This window comes from Sorex araneus, chromosome 5, assembly GCF_027595985.1.
Source record: "Sorex araneus isolate mSorAra2 chromosome 5, mSorAra2.pri, whole genome shotgun sequence".
NCBI lineage: Eukaryota > Metazoa > Chordata > Mammalia > Eulipotyphla > Soricidae > Sorex > Sorex araneus.
This window is the reverse complement of record NC_073306.1, coordinates 144,738,216-144,758,418: the sequence shown is the minus strand read 5'-3', so window position 1 is coordinate 144,758,418 and position 20,203 is coordinate 144,738,216. Positions and strand designations below refer to the sequence as shown.

The 20,203-nt window shown below is 66.3% G+C and overlaps 1 protein-coding gene across 1 annotated transcript; it reads left to right on the top strand.

Moving 5' to 3' along the window:
• Positions 1-2,165: 2,165 nt before the first annotated feature.
• HTRA3 (HtrA serine peptidase 3) lies at positions 2,166-19,836 on the top strand. Its single transcript, XM_004617471.2, has 9 exons — positions 2,166-2,553; positions 10,070-10,169; positions 11,304-11,526; positions 12,032-12,226; positions 12,366-12,398; positions 12,863-12,977; positions 17,418-17,466; positions 18,932-19,027; positions 19,293-19,836. The coding sequence occupies exons 1-9, from the start codon at positions 2,169-2,171 to the stop codon at positions 19,456-19,458; spliced, it is 1,362 nt and encodes a 453-aa protein (XP_004617528.2). The 5' UTR covers positions 2,166-2,168; the 3' UTR covers positions 19,459-19,836.
• Positions 19,837-20,203: the final 367 nt, after the last annotated feature.

The following is a 20,203-nucleotide window of genomic DNA, read 5'->3' as shown; positions in this document are numbered from 1 at the left end:
GTGTGCCGAGCAGACTTATCGCAGGCCAAGGTGTGGCCAGACATGACTGTCGAGAGGGCCCCGAGTGACATAAGCTGTGATTTCATCTGTCGACAACCCCGGCCAGAGCAGAGCAGAGGGACCGAGTGGGGCCAGGTCCCCCAGCGGTCCAGGGCCGGTGGTCCTGGGCCTGTCGGGAGACCCCTGGAGGCCAGCACCCATTCCTCTGTCCTGTCCAGTGGGGTAAGCGTGGCCAGTGATCGCTCCCCACCTGGAATCCCAAACAAGGTCACTTTGGGCAGCAGGACCCACTTGGGGGTGCAGTCCTGAGCCCCATGCACTTGCCCCAGAAGGCCGTTGCTCCCGGGAGACCTCTCCCACGCACGCACACACACACACACACACACACACACACACACACAAGCTGCTGCCTGCAGACTTGGTGGGGGGACTTGGGGTCCCAGACACATGGGGGAGTCCCAGGGAGCCGGCAAGGTACAGGGCAGAGTCCCAGAACTGCTGACCCCAAGGGGATGTGCCTGCCACAGGGCCCTAGTGTGTCCGTGGAACACAGCTGTGAAGCCAGCACCCTGCGGCCGTGGCGGGCCGGGGTGGGCCAGGAGGGGGAACTGAGGCTTCAGAACACACCTGCAGGGCTGGGCAGTGGGCAAGGGGCGGGCCGTGTTCACTCTGACCCATCTGGGTCTTGTTGATCAGACCCGAAATCGCTCACTTTGTACGGAGTCCACTAGCCAGCCCCAGCCCCGCGGAACCCCACCCGGGCGGACCTCATGCCGCCTCTTGGGCGTGTCTGGAGACTTAGGGATCTCAGGGACCCCAGGATGACCCACCCGCGGGGGGGGGGGCTCTGGGCTAAGACTGAGGTAGGATGGGGTGGGCAGCAGGGCCGCGGTCCCTTTCAGCCCAAGTTGCCACAGGCCTCTCCTGGACCTCAGTTTCCCCTTCTAAGCACGTGCCCTTTGCGGGCAGCTGTGAAGGTCAGAGCAGGGAAGTGGCCCCAGCCTGTCAAAGATCCTGACGTGGACAGAGAGCCCCTGGTGGTGGTGGGCGACGGAGGGCGGGGCCAGGAGCTGTAGTGTCACCAGTGGCCTGTAGAGGGCACTGCAGACCCGCCCGAGACGCCCCGTCTGCAGGGGGCGTGGGGGGAGCGGGGAGAGGAACCGGCTCCTGGCCCTGTCCAGGTCTCCCGCATTCTGTGCCCCCAGAGAGCCCGCCCTGGGTGGACATGCCATGACCCTCAACCCCGCCGGCGGACAGTGGGGCGGCCCAGCCTGGACGTACAGGGCACCCTTTCTCCGAGGTCTCCAAGCGGAAACGCCTCGTGCCAGGGCCGGCCCCCTCTCACCCCGTTTCCCTGTGGTCCTTCGACCGGGCACGGGTGCCCTGGCCTCGTCCTCCCCGCCTGCATGCCCTGTCCCCGCGCCGCGGGCCCCCGCGTCCGGGCTTCCGGTCCCTGGGGTCCCGCCCAGCCAGCGCGCCCGCTGCTGGGGGCCGGCTGGGGGCACAGGTGGGCCCGCGGCCCACCGCTGAGACCCACCCTGACCTGCGGGCAGCGAAGGCGGATTGCAGCTGTCCACATCTGCGTAGGTTTGCGCTGTGATTGGCACCTGGGGGCGGGGACCCGCAGGGAGGGGGTCTGGCCTTGTGTGGGCGGGTGGGGGTGAGTTCAGGTGCTGGGGGCCCGCGGGCCCGGGACGCGCCCTCGGGGGCCAGCGCGGGCCGGGCCAGCGGCTGTCGGCTGTCGGAGAGCAGGCGGCGGGGCCGGTGGGTCGCGGCCAGAAAGGGCGGGCGGGGGCGGCCGGGGGGCGGGGCCGGCGGGCGGCGCCTTTAAGGGGCGCGGAGGGGCCAGCGGCCCGCACAGCTTCGGCCTCGGGACCCGCGAGCCTGCCCGGCCGCGCGCGCGGAGCCCCCCGAGTCGCGGCGTCTGCCCGGCCGTGCGCCCCCCGCCCCGCGAGTCGCGGCGTCTGCCCGGCCGCGCGCCCCCCCGCCCCGCGAGCCGCGGCGTCTGCCCGGCCGCGCGCCCCCCGCCCCCCGGGTCGCGGCGTCCGTCCCGCCGCGCGCCCCCCGCCCCCCGGGTCGCCCGTGGTCCGCGGCAGGGCCAGCGCGCGGCCTCCGCGCCGCCCCGACGTCCCCGCCGCCCGCGCCCGCGCCGCCCCCGCCGGGCCGCCATGCCGGCGCGCGCGCTGCTGCTGGCCGCGCTGGCCGCGCTGGCGCTGGCCCAGGAGCCCCCGGCGGCGCAGTGCCCGGCGCGCTGCGACGTGTCGCGGTGCCCGAGCCCGCGCTGCCCCGGCGGCTACACCCCGGACCGCTGCAAGTGCTGCCTGGTGTGCGCGGCCACCGAGGGCGAGGCCTGCGGCCGCCCCTTCGACCCGCCGTGCGGGGAGAGCCTGGAGTGCCGGCGCGGCGCGTGCCGCTGCCGCTGGGCGCAGCCGGTGTGCGGGAACGACGGCAGCACCTACACCACCCTGTGCGCGCTGCTGGCCGCCAGCCGCCGCGCCCTGCTGCTCTCGCGGCCGCCCGTGCGCCAGCTGCACAAGGGCGCCTGCTCCTCGGGTAAGCCGGCGGCGGGCGGGCGCGGGCGGGGGCTGAGGCCGCCGAGCTCGCGCCCACCGGGGCAGCCGTCGGCGGCCGGGCCGCTCCCGCTGGGCCCCCAGGTTCCGTTCCTTGTCGCTGCGCCCAAGTGCTCTTCCCGGTCCCGCCCTGAAACTCCGAGCAGAGCCCGCGGCGTCGGCCCAGCGCGAGAAGCGCCGCGGGTGCCTGGGCTTGCCCGGGGGCCTGTCGGGCCGGGTCCTGCTGCTGCGGGCACGCTGGGGGCGCTCCTGACCCAGTCCGCCTGCAGTAGTGCCCGTGGGGGTGTGGAGTCAAACCTTATCCATCGGGGATGAGCTGCCAGACCGAGGTCTGGGGAGCACAGGACACTGAGGTTTCTGCTTGTGGGACCAGTGTCTGTGTGCGTGTGCACATGTACCTGTGCTCACCTGCATGTGGGTGCATCTATGTGTCTGCCTCTATGTGTGTGTGTATATATGCATGTGTTCACCTGTGTATTGTGCACATACGTGCACCCGTGTGTGTGTGTGTGTGTGTGTGTGTGTGTGTGTGTGTGTGCTCGGCCTGGGATGCCAAGGCTGGCGGTGACAGATCCCATCCGTGATGGTCTGACCTTTACCTCTGATGCCGGGTTTCCAAACTGCCTCCGGCTTTCTGAATCCCGCATGGGTGGCCCAAGGTGGGCTGGATGCTCCGCCTCCCTTCTGCGGTGTATTCGGGTCCTGCAACAGGGGGCCACAGCGCACCAGGGCTTTAGCGGGCCTGGGAGCTGGGTTCCGGGGAATCTGGGGTACAGCGCAGTGGGGGTCAGGCTTGGGGGCTCCGGAGGGCTTTGAAGTCAACTGAGGTGCCCAACCCAGAGTCTGGGAAGGGACATCGGGGACCGTCTGGTGATTGCCAATTTAAGATGCCCATGCAAGGGGTAGACGGTCCACCTTGGGCAGGCTGAGGGGTCTGAGAGGTGACAGGCTCGGATGGGCCTGGCCCTGTGCCCAGTTTAATTGTGTTGTTGTGTCGTTCCCACCCCCACCTCGTGTCCTTAGAATAGACCTGTAGGAGGGCGCTCGCCTTGCTCACAGCTGACCCGGGCTTGACCACATACAGTCCCCAGCGCTGCCAGCAGGGATCCCTGAGTGCCCGGAGCAAGCCCCAGGCACTGCTGAGTGTGGCCCCAAGGCAGAGATAACAGGACTGTGGGGTGCTGGGGGCACTGAGGAGTGGCGGTGGCCGCTTGCGTAGCCTTCAGTCCTGACCGGCCTGGCGCTTTATGAAAGGCTGGCCGCGCTGGGGACAGGCCCCGGAACATGGTCTCGAGTGTTCCTGAGAAATTCCCGCTATGGCGCCTGGGGTGGCTGGCCAGAGCGGTCAGAGAGTGTGTAAGGAGGGTGACAGGATTCTCTGCCGACGGGCAGCGTCAGGGGAGCACATTGTGGGGAGCACTCTCGTAGGGAGCAAGTCAGCAGGGAGGCAGCACAGCCCTGGCACTGGGTTTGGAGTCTTTATTTTCTTGTCCCGTGGCGTGTAACTGTCCCTCTGGTGCCCACACTGCCTTCCCATGTCCCACGTGGTAGGGGGCTCAACTCGGTGGGCTGCTCTGCTGAGTTGGGGAGGCATGGGAGCTGTCCCAGGAAGAAGGGGAGGGGTGCGGAAGGCGGGGCTGGAGCAGAACAGGGCCACAAGCCCCGCCTCAATCATCCCTGAGCTCAATGAACAGGGGAGGACTCATACCCCAGTGCTCTGCAGGTCACATGTGCTGGTGCCATCCTGGTGGGCTGCAGGGGACCACAGTGCTCAGGGGTCTCTGCTGTCTGTTCTGGGAAGGCCAGGGACCCTGGAGGGAGCATGGACAAAAAGTGACCAGCAACTGCTTGCCCACCGCTCCACCCCGGGCTGCAGGCTGCATCTGACCCCTGAGCTCCGATGGGCAGAGGCCAGGGCAGGTGACTGCCACAAGTGACCCAGGGAAAAAAAACAACACAGGGGGCTGGAGCGATAGCACAGCGGGTAGGGCGTTTGCCTTGCACGCGGCCGACCCGGGTTTGATTCCCAGCATTCCCATATGGTCCCCTGAGCACCGCCAGGGGTGGTTCCTGAGTGCAGAGCCAGGAGTGACCCCTGTGCATCTCCGGGTGTGACCCAAAAAGCAAAAAAAAAAAAAAGTGACCCAGGGCCAGAGCCAGGCCAGAAAGTGACAGCGTGACAATTAGGCCATCAGCAAAGGCACCACCCATCCCCAGGACTGTCAGAGTCCCGCCCACTGGGGGGCCCCTGGCCCCCTCTTCCTGCCCCCACTGGCTCCTCAATCTCCCCGTCTCTCCCTTCAGCCCCTAGCTGGGGCTCAGGGGTCCCTGCCCTGCCGCCCCCCCCCCCCGCCCTTACTTCTTCAGTCTTTTAATTGTTGTTTTGGTCTTTGCTTGCTTGGGAGCCACACCCAGCAGTGCTCAGGGCTTACTCCTGGCTCTGTGCTTACGGGTCACCCTGGGTGGTGCTCAGAGTGGCTGAATCTGTGTTGTTCCGTGCAAGGCAAGCCCCCTGCCCCCTGTCCTGTTGCTCGCCCCCTCCCACAGGCTTGCCCTTGAAATGTCCCCAGCTGACCCCATTTTTTCTTGTTCCCTGCCCCCACTGCCTTCCCCCATACCCTGTCTGGTGTCTCTCCTGCCCTCACCCATCCTTCACCACAGGGCCTTTGCTCATGCTGTGTCTTGGGCACTGAACCTCACCAGTGCTGGTGGCCCCACAGCCCTGCTGATCTTACCTCCACCACACCAGGTCCCAGCTTCCTCCTCTGCTCAGAGACCCCAGGGGCCGCCGCCTGTCCACCCTGGCCAGAGAGAGCCACTCTGTGGCGAGACCATGAGGGGGGACCTGAGTTCTCCTGGGTGGTCGGAGGGGCTGTACGGGATCCCCCCAGGCTGGTAGGACACACCCTGTGCCTCCCCCAGTGGCCAGCAGGCCTCGAAGGGTGCAATTAGGCTCCAGCTGCCGGCCCGGCTCCCCGCGCACGTTCGGCCGCGTCTCGCTGTTTCCTCACCGGCTCTGGGTGTCTCCGAGGCTGTGCCCGGCCTGGGCTTGGCACCGAGGCCGGCCTGGCAGCAGGCACCGCGCCTGCTGCTCCCCTTCTCGGCCACTGCATGGCAGGCACAGCTGGACCAGGGGCCGGGGCGCGGGGGCTGGCTCTCAGCCAGGCCTGGGGCCCTGTCACACAGGCAGACACCAGGGAGAAGGGAGCCGAGCAACTGCTCACGCCGTCGCGTCCGCGGGGTCGCCGGCCTAGGCGCCTGGCACGACGGCCCACGGGGAGCCTCGCGGCCCCACCGGCTCCCACCCCCTTCTGGACGGAGCACAGACGCAGAGCAGCCTGCAGGCTCCGTGCGGTCCAGCCTCCGCGTGCTTCCCGCCAGCGTCAGCAGCCCGCCCACCCCAGGCCTGGGTGCAGGGTGAGAGGCCGTGGTGGGGACCGAGGCGTGGGCCCCACCAGCTCAGGATGGGTGTGGGAGGGAGATCAGGAAGGCTCCCTAGAGGAAGAAGCCTGTGGGCCGCCCTGGATGGGGCGTGTACAGAGCCCTGTGTGGGGTGGGGGCGGCAGGAAACCTCGGACAGCAGTGGGCGCAGCGCAGGAGCCTGCAGGGTGGCCTGTCTTCCGGGGTGGGGCATCGGGTGTGCCCTGAGCTGGGCATCTAGCAGGTGCAGGCCTGGGGTGAGCAGTGAGTGGAGCAGAGTGGACAGTGGATGGTACAGAGTGGATGGTGCGTGTTGCAGTGAATGGTGGGTGGTGCAGAGTGGACAGTAAGTGGTGCAGAGTGGACGGTGAGCGGTACAGTAAATGGTGGGCAGTGCAGAGTGGACGGTGAGTGGTGCAGTGAATGGTGGGCAGTGCAGAGTGGACAGTGAGTGGTGCAGAGTGGACGGTGAGTGGCGCAGTGAATGGTGGGCAGTGCAGAGTGGACGGTGAGCGGTGCAGTGAATGGTGGGCAGTGCAGAGTAGACAGTGAGTGGTGCAGAGTGGACGGTGAGTGGTGCAGTGAATGGTGGGCAGTGCAGAGTGGACAGTGGGCGGTGATGAGTGTGTCATAGGCCAGTGACTGGGCAGCAGCACTTGGGATCCTTGTGGGCTTTGGGACACAGTCCATCAGACTCGTGGCCCGTTGTCCTGGCCCCCTGTGGGCGGCAGGGCCTTGGTTCCCGTGCCCACGGCAGGCCTCTGCTTGGCAGGTAGCTCCCGCGGGCTTGTGTGAGTGCCCTGAGCAAGCTGGCAGGGTGGAGGGGCCCTGTGCTCCGGGCAGCCAGGCCTGGGGTGTGCGTGGGCGGGGGCGGGGCCAGCAGGTGGGGCTGAGCTTGTGCAGGGCACAGAGCCCCTCACTGCTGACCGGGTGCTGAGACCCCGCGTGTCTGCTCCATACCCTGCACCTCTGTTTCCTCCTCTGTGAGATGGGGTGGGGGGTGGGGCCCTGGGGCGAGGCTGCAAGGCCTCTGTGTGCGTGTGTGTGTTTGTGTGTGTGTGTAGGGAGAGTCTGGGGTATACGGATGGAGGGGCGCAGCTTGTTGAAGGGCTGCACAGGGACCCCCATTCTCCGAAGATGCCAGAGCCGCTGCTTTAGGGGAGAAGATGGTGGCCGAGGCCCGAGGAGGCGTGGCCTGTGGGGCGTGGCCCGAGGAGGCGTGGCCTGTGGGGGCATGGCCTGAGGGCGTGTCTCGCAGGGTGTGGCTGGTGGGCGTGGTCTGGGTCATCCTGGGTGGTGTGGTTTATAGGGGGTGGCCATGGTTGTGTCTGCAGGGTGTGGCTTGCAGGGTGTGGTGGGTGGGCATGGTCTGTAGGGCTCATCCTTTTTTTTTTTTGGGTCACACCCGCAATGCACAGGGGTTACTCCTGGCTCTGCACTCAGGAATTACTTCTGGCAGTGCTCCGGGGACCCTATGGGATGCTGGGAATCGAACCCGGGTGGGCTGTGTACAAGGCAAATGGCAGATGCCCTACCCGCTGTGCCATTGCTCCAGCCCCCGCAGGGCTCATCCTTAAGGGGTACTAGGGCACTGTGGGCTGCAACCCGGCTTTCCCAAGATAGTGACTGGGCTCCTGGGCACGCAGAGCTGACACTCACCCCGGACGCACAGGCCTGCACCCTGTCCTTGGTGGGCAAGCATGTCCCTTAGGGACAGGCAGAGGAAGTGACCTGGAGCCACGGGTGTGCCCCAGCTTCAGAGCCTGCGTGGGCACTGCGGCCAGGGGCCCCCCTGGCTGAGTGTGGCACAGTCCCCCCCTGCGTCCAGGCAGTGGGAAGGGCAGATGGGCCTGGGGAGGGGGTTGAGGAAGGCCTGGGGGTCGGGGCAGCCCCCACACCCCCGCCTGTGATCCGGGCTTCAAGGCCCGGGAAGCCAAAGCCCACGGTTGTGGCTGGGACGGAGGGGTCACGTGACGGCTCCTTCCTAGCCCACCCTGTAGCGAGCCGCAGGGATGACCGTCAGCTAGAGGAGTACTCAGAGCCCCGGCCAGGCCAGGCCATACCTGTCTTCTTTCCGGGCACCCAGAAAACCCCTGGGTGCCCCTTGGATACCCCCAGCTGCCCCCAGACGCCTGGCCTTGATGGTTTCCTCTGTGTCAAGTTCGCCCAAGGAAACTTGCAGGGCCTGCGGGTGCGTTTATTTTTGAAAACACGAGTTCCCAGCTGGCTCTGGTCAAGGCCGTGCTGACTTCAGAACTTTGGCTTGAAGACAGGGGAGGGCGGGGGCTGCCGAGCCCCAAGTAAACAGAGTCTGCTTCCCAGCGCGGGGCCACGCTGCTAGTGGGAGCCACGGTCAGCCCACTGATTCACGGTGACTCACGCCTGGCCTGCCCCCCGCCACCCTCCCCACTGCTGCCCACCAACTCTGGCTTAAAGGGACAGGACCGGGGGGGGGCACGAACGGGAGCCCGGTATAAGGATCTGGGAGGGGGGGAGCTGGCGGTGCCCCCATCTCCAGTGGGTGGACAGGGCCGCTGGTCAGCACCGGGTGGGAAGCTGGGGGTCCTCCTTGCAGAGCCTCACCCCTTGGGCTCTCCCCCACCCCAACCCGCCCCGCCCTGTCTATGCTGCTGACCCCAGCTGGGGGGAGGGACGGAGCCTCAGCGCCCTCCCTGACAGGAAGGAGCTGGTGCCCTGTAGGGGGTGTGGGTGGCTGCCTGGGGGGATGCGCCCCCACCCGCTGGCCCTCCCCTGCGCCCCCGCAGTGTTCCGGGAGCATCAGTATTCACCCTGCCCCCCAGCCCACATGGAACCCCCAGGGATTTCCGGCCATACTTCCTTTCTCATAGCAGGTTGGTTTTAATCCCTCGCCCGAGGCAGAGCAGCAGAACAGCGGGAAGGTGTTTGCTTCCCACGAGGCGGCCCTGGGTTCGGTCCCTGGCACCCCGCACGGTCCCTGCAGAAGTGATCCCGGAGCAGGTGTGGCCCAAAATCGACAGCTTCTCATCCACTGATGGAGAGCTGCCTGCTCCGGGGCCCCGGCGCCCCCGTATAGACGGAAACCCTCCCCGTGTGCCAGACTCGGGCTGGGGGTGCGGGCGGGGCTGCCTCCTCTCCGGCAGCTCCTAGGGGCCAGCCCGCACCTGCCCTGGCGGCAGGGTCGCGGGGTAGAGGGGCAGCAGCTGGGGCTGGCTCGGGTCACCCCTAAGGCCACCCCAGTCTGACGGAGGGGACTGCGTCCCCCCACCCCCACCCCCATGGGCACTTCTGGCCAGCGGGGAGATGGACTTGGTGAGAGTTTGGGGGCCTCCTGGCTTCCAGACAAGCCGCCCCTTGGGCCCAGAGTCCCGGCTCAGGTCTGCTGGGCTGGGAAGGCCCCCAGGACCACCCGCAGGGCTAAGGGCCACTGAAGGAGACTGCGGCTGGCCCCGTCCACACCTTCGGGCCGGCCCTGCCCTGCCTCACAATGCACGACGCCCTGGGGTGACTCCAAGGCACCCAACCTGGGTCCCTGGATGGGCCCTCAGGTGGGATTTCCGGACCTCCACCCCAGCTCAGTCTGCCGGGGGCCGGGGGTGGGGGCCAGCAGTCCTGCCTGAGCTGGGCCCGGAGGGGCAGCAAAAGCCTCTGTGAGCCCAGCGGGCGGCCTGCTGCTGACCGCGCAGAAACCCGAGCCCCAGAAGGTTCCGCAGAAGTTCACGACCCTCCTGGCCTGCAGCGGGGCCAAGTCCGACATGGCGGGGCGGGTGCGGCTCCAGGGAGTGGCCAGAGGCCACTGTCCGAGAGTCAGCGAGCGAGGGCAGCGGAAGGGTCTTTGGGGCGTGCCTAGGGCGGCCCATGGCCAGTTGTATCCTGGCCTCTCTGCGGCCCTGCAGGCCCCACGCCGTGGCCACTCCTGGCGTGAGCAGACCTTGAGGCCCATGTGCGAGGTGGACAGCCCTGCAGGGGAGGGCATCTGCGTGCGGGGTGGGCGTCCGTACACGAGGTGGGCGCCTGCGTGCACGGGGCGGGCGCCTGCACGCAGGGTCCCTGCTGGGGGCCGTTGAGTCTCACGCAGCCCGTGCCCTCTGCCAGTGCAGGTGCCCTCCAGCCTGGCAGCCCACGCTACAAGTTCAACTTCATCGCTGACGTCGTGGACAAGATTGCGCCGGCCGTGGTGCACGTGGAGCTGTTCCTGAGGTGCGTAGCCCTCCGCAGCCCCCCGCCCGCCCTGCCCGGGCACCACCGCTGCTGGCAGGAGAGCAGCACACCTGCGCCTCTGCCACCCCACCCTGCCGCACTCAGAACCTCGGGGTCTCACCGAGCTGACTGCACCCCTAAAGAGGGCCCCTGGCGTTTCTGCCCGTGGGACCCCCCCAGCCCCTGCTGGGAGTCCAGCTCACTGGCGCTGCACCTTGCTCCTGCCTGCCTCCCGGCCCTCTCCGCATGGGGCAGGGGTGGGGGACCAGGTGCCTGTGCGCTGGGTGGAAACGCTTGCCCCTAGATGTAGGGCAAGGGGCTGTCCTGGGGTAGCAGCCCTGGCACCTGTGTCAGGGGGCCTGTGGGCCACGAGGCCTCGGACCCAGGCTGGTCTGCGGTGCTTCCTCTCCATGGCGGTGGCCTGGCTTCCAGTCTGGCTGTCCCCCCCGCCCCGCCCTCCCCATTCCTTGGCCCCTCCGAGCCCTTGCTGCCGTTCCCATGGCCGCCCACGTCGTCGCTGGGGTGAAATTACAGGTGTGCTGCTGTGGCCCCTCTTGGCCCGAGGCCACTAATTACTGGTGGCCTCCCGCAGCCCTGCGGCCAGCAGATCCCAGACACTGATGGGCTGCCTGGGCCTCCGCGTAACCCCTAACCGGGAGGTGGCCCCGGGCGCACGGCAGCCACAGCCCAGCCCAGCCCTGTCCCAGGCCTCTCGCCAGGCCGGGGTGTCTGGGCCTCAGTTTCCCTGCCTGCAGACTGGGGCCCCGCCACTTGGGGTGGCCTTAGTCCCAGGATGTGGGCCTGTGTCCCCTGTGGCAGAAGCTTTTCTACCCCTAGAGGGGCCCTGGGCCCCCACACCCCACCAGGACAGCTGCTGGCCCCTGCCCCACTGAGCCCTTAGTCCTGAGCTGGGGACAGAGCCGAGGCTTGGGGTGAGCCCCCCAGCCCTGCGGGCCGGCCTCTCCTCATCTGTCCCGTGTCCAGGGAAGAGGCTGCCCGCCCAGCACCCCACCTCAGCACCCGGGGGTGCCGCCTCTGCCAGGCAGAGTATGCCGTGCCCTTGGCACCTGCCTCTCCCTCTGCCCCGGGGTCCAGCCCACCCGCTGGCCCCTGAAGTTCCCGTGCCGTCCCCAGACACCCGCTGTTCGGCCACAACGCGCCAGTGACCAGCGGCTCCGGCTTCCTGGTGTCGGACAATGGGCTCATCGTGACCAACGCGCACGTGGTGAGCACCAGCAACTCCGTGTCGGGCCGGCAGCAGCTGAAGGTGCAGCTGCAGAGCGGGGACACGTATGACGCCGCCATCCAGCACATAGACGAGAAGGCCGACATCGCCACCCTCAAGATCCACCCGAATGTGAGCTCTGCAGCCTGCCAGCACACATGGGCATGCTGCCCAGGGGGCGAGGGGGGGCCTGCATGGGGGGCAGAAGCCAGGCCATACCCCCGTCCCCAGACTCTGGCCCAGGGAGGGGCTGTGATGGGGCGGGGGGGGGCAGTTGGGCCCCGAGGGCCTCAGGGCACAGCTAATGCCTGCTTTCCTCTCCTTGCCCATGGTGGGCGGAATGGGGCTAGGGGAAACTGAGACAGGGAGGACAGGTCCCAGCCCTGGGGAAACTGAGGCAGGGAGGACAGGTCCAAGCCCGGACCACGTTGGCGGGCGGCGCTGGTCTCCACATGTCTGCGAGGCCCCGTGGTGTGTGGTCAGCTGACTCTGGAGGCCTCGGCCTTCCGGCACCTGCGGAGTCCCTACGGCCGCTTTCCCCGGCCTTCCTCGGGCCTGTCCGTCTGTGCCCACCCTCCCTGGGGCCGGCTGGCTCCCAGGCAGACAGCTGACCTCCCTCCCGGGTGCCCGTCCCCAGAAAAAGCTCCCGGCACTGCTGCTGGGCAGCTCGGCGGACCTGCGGCCAGGGGAGTTCGTGGTGGCCATCGGCAGCCCCTTCGCCCTGCAGAACTCGGTGACCACCGGCATCGTCAGCACCAACCAGCGGGACGGCCGGGAGCTGGGCCTGCCCGACTCGGACATGGACTACATCCAGACGGACGCCATCATCAACGTGAGCCCCGTGCTGCGCGGGTCAGGCGGGTGGGCGAAGGCCGTGCCGCACCCGAGACCCAGGCTCCAGCGGCAGGTGCTGGGGCAGGCTGTGGCCCGGGGAGGGGTCACAGCTGACGCCCACTTTCCTCTCCTTGCAGTACGGGAACTCGGGGGGTCCCCTGGTGAACCTGGTAAGTGACCCCAAAGCCTGGGACTCGTGTTCCCGGGGCCCATGCGGGTGGACCCAGAATCCCCCCGAGTGTGGGGCTGGGTTGGGCTGGGCCCAGCGCACTGGCACCTGGAGAAGCCCCTCACAGGGGTGTGTCCTCCCGGGAAGGGGAAGGGTGGCCAGAGTCCCCTCTGCCTCTCCCTGCCCCCAGCACAGCACTGCCCAAGGCCACATTCACTCTGAATCCAAGGGGTTCCCGGATAAGGCAGCAGGTGCCCAGACCCACCGCTGAGAGTCATCAGACGGGCTCCCCTTGGTCACACACCTGATGCTGGGGAGCCCAGAGGGAGGCAGCGAGCGGACCTGGAAGGCTTCCTGGAGGAGGAGTACCTGTGAGGGCAGGGAGGTGGTGCCTTTCAGGGCAGCCTTGGGGGTCCAAGGAACATCTCAGATTGGGTTGCCGAGCTTAGCCCCCCTACCCCCCAGGACGGTGAGGTCATCGGCATCAACACGCTCAAGGTGGCAGCTGGCATCTCCTTCGCCATCCCCTCCGACCGCATCATGCTCTTCCTGGCCGAGGCCCAGAACAAGCAGGGCAAAGGTCAGACTCACCCCGGGCGCAGACCCTCCTCCCACCCCGACCTCCTGACTGGGGACCCCCACCCTGGCTGCCCTGGAGACATGCCTCCTGCCACCCTCCCTCTTCCCCTCCCTCCTCCCTCCCCTCTCCATCCACTCCCTCCTCCTTCCCCTCCTCCGCCCCTCTTCTTCCTCCCCTCCTCTCTTCCTCTCCCTCCTCCCTCCCTCCCTCCACACTGTCCTCCCTCCTCTCTCCCTCCCTCCCCTCCCTCTGTCCGCCCTCCCTCCCTCCCCTCCCTCTGTCCGCCCTCCCTCCTTCCTCTTCCCTCTCATTTCCCTTTTTCTATCCTTTCCTCCCTCCTTCCTTCCCTCCCTCCCACTTCCCTCCTCCAATCTACCCACCCATCCATCCATATTCCCTCCCCCTCCCTCCTCCCTCCACCCGGCCAGGCCATCCTATATTCCCTCCCTCCACTCTCAGTCCTCACCTCGTCCCTCTCTCCACCTTCCCCAGCATCACTCAGTGTGCACTCAGCATCACCCCGCCTACCCCTCTTCATCCCCCCCAGTACCCCCACCCGCACGCCCCATGCTGGCCCCTCCTAGCCCACCTCTGCTCTTCCCCAGGCTTGCACCGCTCATTCATCCACCCCCAGTGGTCGAGCCTGCGTCCACCCCCAGAGAGCCTTGAGCAGGCCCAGGCGCTGACCCGAGAGTGGGGTGGCTGCCCCTCCGGAGGCGGGTGGCACGGCCACCTCAGGCCTGTCCCCATGCCTCTCCCGATGCAGTGGGCTCTGTGGCCTTCCAGAGTGGGGGTGTGGCTTCCTCGTGCCCGCCGCCCACTCCGCCCAGGGCTGCTGGAGCACTGGGTCCTGAGCAGCCAGGGTGGGGGCCGCATGCTCTTGTGCCCTCAGCCCTCTGCCCTGATGGCCGGGGGAGTGCCGGTGCCCTCACACCTCAGGCTGGACGCGGCCACCGGGGCTGTGGCACTGGCCTCTGGCACTGCGTGGGCACCTTGTGCTTTGCCCTCTTTGGCAGTCCAGAGCTCGCACCCCCTGGTCCCGTGACTAGCCAGAGCGCGGGCAGCCGTGGACCCTGCAGAGCCCTGGCCAGGCGGGTCGGGACCAGGCGAGAGCCACTTTCCCAGGACGAGACAGAGCAGGGCTGGCTGCTGGGCTCAGAGGAGGGGCTTGGGGTTCAGCACCAGGGTGCGTTAGTGGGCAGAGCCCATGGGAGCTCAGGGAGTCCGGCCTGGACAGTGCACACACACGTCTTCCCTGGAGGAGCCTTTGGGAAGCGACGGGCCTGGGCTGAGGCCAGACCTGCCTCGGGAGGAAGAGGAAGCAGGTGCGAGCCCTCAGCCTTCTTGCCTGCAGTGGGGCCTGCTGGATGGAAGGGGGCTGGTCCTGGGGGCCAGCGGGGCCTGCGGGGAGGGGCTCGGGGAGAGAAGTGCAGGGCAAGGTTCCAGTAATCGCAGATGTGAGTGAGGGCAGTGCGGGGGACCAGTCTCAGGCCGTGGGCATTGGGAAGGCGTCACACCAGGAGCAAGGTGGCGGGAGGGCCGGTGTGCGAGGGGGAGAGCGGGTGAGTGGGTGGATAATGGGTGACTGCATGGATGGATGCGAGGATGGACTCAAGGGTGGGTGGAGGGCAGGGGGAGGACGGCAGGGTGGATGAGGGGGGTGGAAGGATGACTAGGTCGACGGGGCGATGCTTATGGATAGATATATTTTTGGTTGGGGGCCACGCCCAGCAGTGCTCAGAGCTTACTCCTGGCTCTGCACTCGGGAATTACTCCTGGCAGTGCTCCGGGACCATATGGAATGCCGGGGACAGAACCCGGGTCAGCTGCATGCACGGCCAGCGCCCTCCCCGCTGTCCTATCACCCCGGCCCCTTTCTGAGTTAAGATTGGCATCCAAGTGTGTGAACCCCTTTTCCTAGGGCACAGAGGGAATCAAGTATAAAGCATCAATTCTTTGATTTTTTTTCTGCTTTGGATGTTTAGTGGTTTCGGGATCATCTGTCCAGTGAAGAAAGAAACTGCAGTTTTCCCTGCGCAAAATAAAACCCTCATGTCCTGTCGTAGCTGTCTGTCTGTCTTTGTTCGCTGTGTCCCCGCCCCCCACACTCTCCGCGGCTGTGGCCTCACGCATGTCCGTCCCCACCATCCTCCACCCCTGCCTTTGCTCGTGAGCCTGAGAGCCGGCTTCCTGGTTCGTGCTGCCCTGTCACCCCCAGCTATGTGTGGGGTGACCACACATTAGCAGCTCCCGACGCTGGGCCCAACGGGGCTCTGGACGCTGAGGGGTCAGGGTGTCCACCCCAGGCCGGATCCTGCATACCCTCACAGCGTCGTTCCCACAGGCCTGCTGGTGCTGTGACAATTGCCACACCTTCCGAACCTCAGGTTCTGGCTATGTGCTACTTACATAGAGATAATATGTGTTTACGTAAGATACATGTCGAATGTTGGTCACGAAGGACCCTGTAACTAGTAACTACTGACTCAGTGGTTCTTGGGGCCCAAAAGGCTCCTCTTTATTTGGGCATCATGATTTACAACACTGTAAATGCGGGTTCCATACACTGTCCCCACAACCTGCCCGGTAGGCTCAGCCCTGTGCCAGTTCTCAGAGCTGGCAGCCTGTCCTGCACTCCTGCCCGCAGGCATTGGTTACGTCCCTTCTGTGTTTCCTTAGACACTGCAGATAGCGCAGCCACATGTCTGCCCCGCTCCCACTAACCCTCGGCATGGTGCTCCCCAGTGCATCACATCGTAGCAATTTGCATGCTCCCGGCTTGCTTCTGTGCACGCACGCGCAGTCCCGTCCCCCACCCGCCTGTTCCTGGGCACGCGGATTGCCTCCAGAGCTGTGAACAGTGCTGCAGCAAAGAGGGGCGCAGATGGATTTCCTGAATAGTTTTGCGGCCCTGGAAGGTAGAATTGTTGGACCATATGACTCATCCTTGGTCTTTCGAGAATTTCCATTTGTTTTCCCAAAAAGTTGAGCCAGTCGACAGTCCCACCAGCAGTGGGTGAGGGCCTTTACCCAGCCCCACCAACGAGGGGCACTCTGTTCCTCATGGTGAGGAAGTCTCGGCGTTGTTGGGGTTGCATCTCCCGGGTAGGTGACACTGAGCACTGTCTCACGTCTCTGGCCGTTCGTCTTCTCTCGGGAAGTCTCTGTCCGTCTCTCCCTCCATTAGAATTTCCACATAGTGAGTAAAGGTGTTTCTATAATCCGTATACTTTTTTTTTTCTTTTTGGGTCACACCCGGCAATGCTCAGGGGTTACTCCTGTTCTGCACTCAGGAATTACTCCTGGCGGTGCTCAGGGGACTGTAGCAGATGCTGGGAATCAAACCCAGGTTGGCCGCGTGCAAGACAAACACCCTACCCGCTGTGCTCTCGCTCCAGCCCCACTTCTATAATTGATGCCTTCTATTTATCCTGCCCGGCTGGCCCTCATTTAGGATATTGAATATAAATGGTGAATGGACGTGTGTCTTGCCTCTTTCTGATCGGGGGACGGTCGGTCTGAAGCTGTCCCAGTTTTCACAGGAGTATTGAATGGGGCAGGATGCCCCTTCCATGCCCAGCTCTGCTAGGAGCTGATGTCCAGTCCTACCTGCTGGCCTTCCTTTCCGTGCATTACTGGGATCTTAAGCATGCTTGAATCCCTGAGGGCTTCCAGGGGATAGGTCAACCCACAGGTCTGCTTTGTCGGGCTGGGGCGGGGGCTGGCCCTCCGGAGCCTGCCTCCCCTCACTCTGCCTGAGGACTGGGCTTCCTGCTCAGGGCACAGCATGCAGGAGGCCCCCATCTGGGCATCCTCCTGGCTGGCCCCAATTCAGCACTGTCCACCTGGATGGGGCATTAGGCCTCAGACCTGGGGCTCGGTCCCACAGCGCTGAGAATATCCCTGTGCCATGAGCAGGCACCCCCGGCCCCCTCCTCGTGTCTCCCCCGTGTCACAGCTGCTCCAGGAAGGTGACCCCCCACATACACCAGGCCATCATAAAAGGTGGAGCCTCCAGGACAGCAGATGGGGAAGGCCCAGGGCAGGACTGTGGTCAGGACACTGCCCATTTTCCTGTGCCCCTTCCCAGCACTTCCCATGACTCCACCCCAGCCCCTTTCAGAACCCCATCTTGGGGGGGCTTCTTTATAGGGGTGGGGGCACCTGGATCTGCAGGCCCCCTCACTGGGCCACCCATCCAGCCATGACTTCGGGAGGGGGTCCCCAGGTGCTGGCTGGGGTGTGGTGCCTTCAGGGAGCAGGTGCCAGAGCTGCTGTGGTTGGATGCAGCGGACAGGGCCTTGTCCAGGGTGTGGGCATCAACAAAACAGCGCAGGGGCGAGGTGGGGTTCTGCTACCGGCTGATCCTGGGGTGATCCCCTACCTGGCGCTCAGGGTGACAGAAAGTGCCGCTCACCTGTCCTGTCCTTTCGCTTCCAGACTGGAAGAAGCGCTTCATCGGCATCCGCATGCGAACCATCACCCCAAGGTGAGTGTGCCAAGCGCTGGGCCCTGCGCCCCGACTCCGCCCCCGGCCTCACAGCCCCGCCCCAGCCTCACAGGCCCTGCCCCAGCCTCAAACAGCCCCTTCCCCAGCCTCAGAGGCCCCACCTCCAGCCTCACAAGCCCCGCCCCTAGCTGCACATAGCCCCACCCCTAGCTTCACAGCCCCGCCCCCAGGCGCAAGGCCCAGCCCCAGACTCACACAGCCCCGCCCCAGACTCACAGGCCCTATCGTCTCAAAGGCCCTGTTGTCCAGCCCGGGCGTGCCCACACCCAGGTGGCCATGCGCTTGCCCCCACCACCAGCCCTCTGCCCAGCCAAACTCTCCCTTCAAATCCTCCGACCCTCAGTTTTCTTCAGGACACCTCCCAAGAACCCCCCCCAGGAAACCTAGGCCCCTCCCTGAGGCTGCCATAACACCATCCTGGGGCCAGGAGCTGGGGCTGAGTGTCCGGGCAGTGCTCCCAGCCTCCCCAGGAGCACCCTCCTGCCTCGATCCTTAGTGGCCGCTAGTTGTGTCTGGCTCTCGGAATTCAGCCCATCCTTAGCCTGTGAGCCCTGCAGAGCCTCCGTCTCCAAACGAGGGCTCAGTCTGAGGTCCCAGTGGCCTTGAGTTGGGGGTGACACTCTTCTGTGCCCCGCGGGAGGAGCCTTGCCTCACATGTGGGGCTGTGCTCCACTCCAGCGTGTGTGCTCTGATCTCCAGCTGGGGGCTGCCTGTCTCTGTCCCCAACCTTGACCGAGGGCTCCTGGGGCCAGGCTGTGTCCTCTTCATCACCCCCTTCACAGGCCAAACACTGCCTGCGTGGGGCAGAGAGGCAGGAGGGGGAGGTTTAGTCAGGAGAGTGGCTGGGAAAGAAGGAAGAAAGGGGTCGGGGTGCACTGGCTGCACCCCAGCCACGCAGCCCCCACCCATCCCTCTGTTCCAGCCACTGCTGACCAGGCTTCAGTCTAGCTGGTGCCACAGCCTGGCCTCCCGCTCGCACGCCCTTCTGTCTGCCCACTTCTCTCGCACGCCCTTCTGTCTGCTCACTTCTCTCGCACGCCCTGTGTCTGCCCACTTCTCTCTCATGCCCCACGTGCCCCGCACCCCTGTCCGTCTGCCCGTCCACGAGCCAGCGTCCTTCCTTCCTCCTGACATTTGTCCTCTCGTCCACATGCTCTTCCGTCCTGTGCCCGCGCCCTCCTGACCCAGAGTCGGTCCGTGCCTCCGCGTGTCTCTGTCCTTCCTCTTCCTGGCCCTCCTCTGCCTCCCCCTCCTCCCTGTGTCCCCCCATCTGCCACCCCTCTGCTCTCTGTGGCATCCATCCGCCCGCCGCGGGGTGTTTTGAGGAGTCTGTGTTCTGTGGGGGACAGATAAGAGCCAGGGCTGACACCCTGAGGTCGGGGCCCCGGGGCCTAGGGGAGGAGGAGCTCGTGGCAGGGCCCTGACGGGGCGGTGCCTGCTTCAGCTTGGTGGAGGAGCTCAGGACCAGCAACCCGGACTTCCCCGCCGTCAGCAGTGGCATCTACGTGCAGGAGGTGTCTCCCGACTCCCCTTCTGGCAGGTAGGTGGGGCCGAGAGGGTGAGCTGGGCTGGGCGGCGAGATGTCCCCTCCACATGCACACACGTGCGTGCACACATGCACGCACATGCATGGTCATATATACACATCCACACACGCACATACATACATGCCTGTGCACACATGCACACAAGCACAAGCACACGGGCCCCTGGCTTTTCTGCCCGCTGCGGTGGAGGAACTCCCGGATCCCGTCCTGGGACAAGGCCTGGGGCGAGTGGCCCCCACCCACTGCTGTGCCCCACAGGGCAGGCATACAGGATGGCGACCTGATCGTCAAGGTGAACGGGCGCACCCTGGGGGACCCGAGCGAGCTGCAGGAGGCCGTGCTGAGCGAGGAGCGCCTCCTGCTGGAGGTGCGGCGCGGGAACGAGGACCTGCTCTTCAGCATCGCGCCCGATGTGGTCCTGTGACGCCTCCTTGCCTGCCCCACGTGGGCCGGTGACGCCTCCCAGATCCGTGGGATCAGGACAGAGCAGAGACAGAGCCGGCCCAAGCCCGGGGACAGTTCCGCAGGATATGGCCGGGCCCCCCAGCTGGACCCTGGGGTCCAGCCCCCGCGGTGGTGCCTGTGAGGACAGCCCCCACCCAGGCCACCCGAGTTCTCGGAACGGCGCCCTCAGATGCCTGCTGAGCTGTGCCCCTGTCCGCCGGCACCTGGCGGGCCGTCCCCGTGGCTGGGCCGGCCGAGACGGGGCGCTTGGATGGAGATGAGTGCCCGCTCGCTGGGGTCCGTCCCGGGCCGTGTCTGCACGGACTGTATGTTTCTCTACTGTACAGAATTAAAGTTTACAGACGCACAGGACGGGAGTGCTGCGCAGTAGCCCGGGCAGCGCCCTGCGCCCAGCCCTGCCGCCGCTGGGGGCCCCGCCTTGGTCGCTGCTGGTGCGGGAGGCCTCCAGGGCCTGGGGAGGGGTGTCGGGAAGCCTCCCGCTGGGCTGAGGCGCGCAGGGTGGGGCTGCCCTGCACACTCACCCTCCCGCACAAACGCAGAGACAGGGACGGGGTGAGGCAGGAGGGGCTGGGGGCTGCGTGCCAGGTCAGGGGTCCCTGGCGGCTCTACACAGGCCCTGTGTTGAGGGGAGTGGCAGGACAGGTCTGCGGGCACAGAGCCCAGCAGCCCGGAGCCCTGGCCTGCTGCCCGCCGCAAGCTGGCCA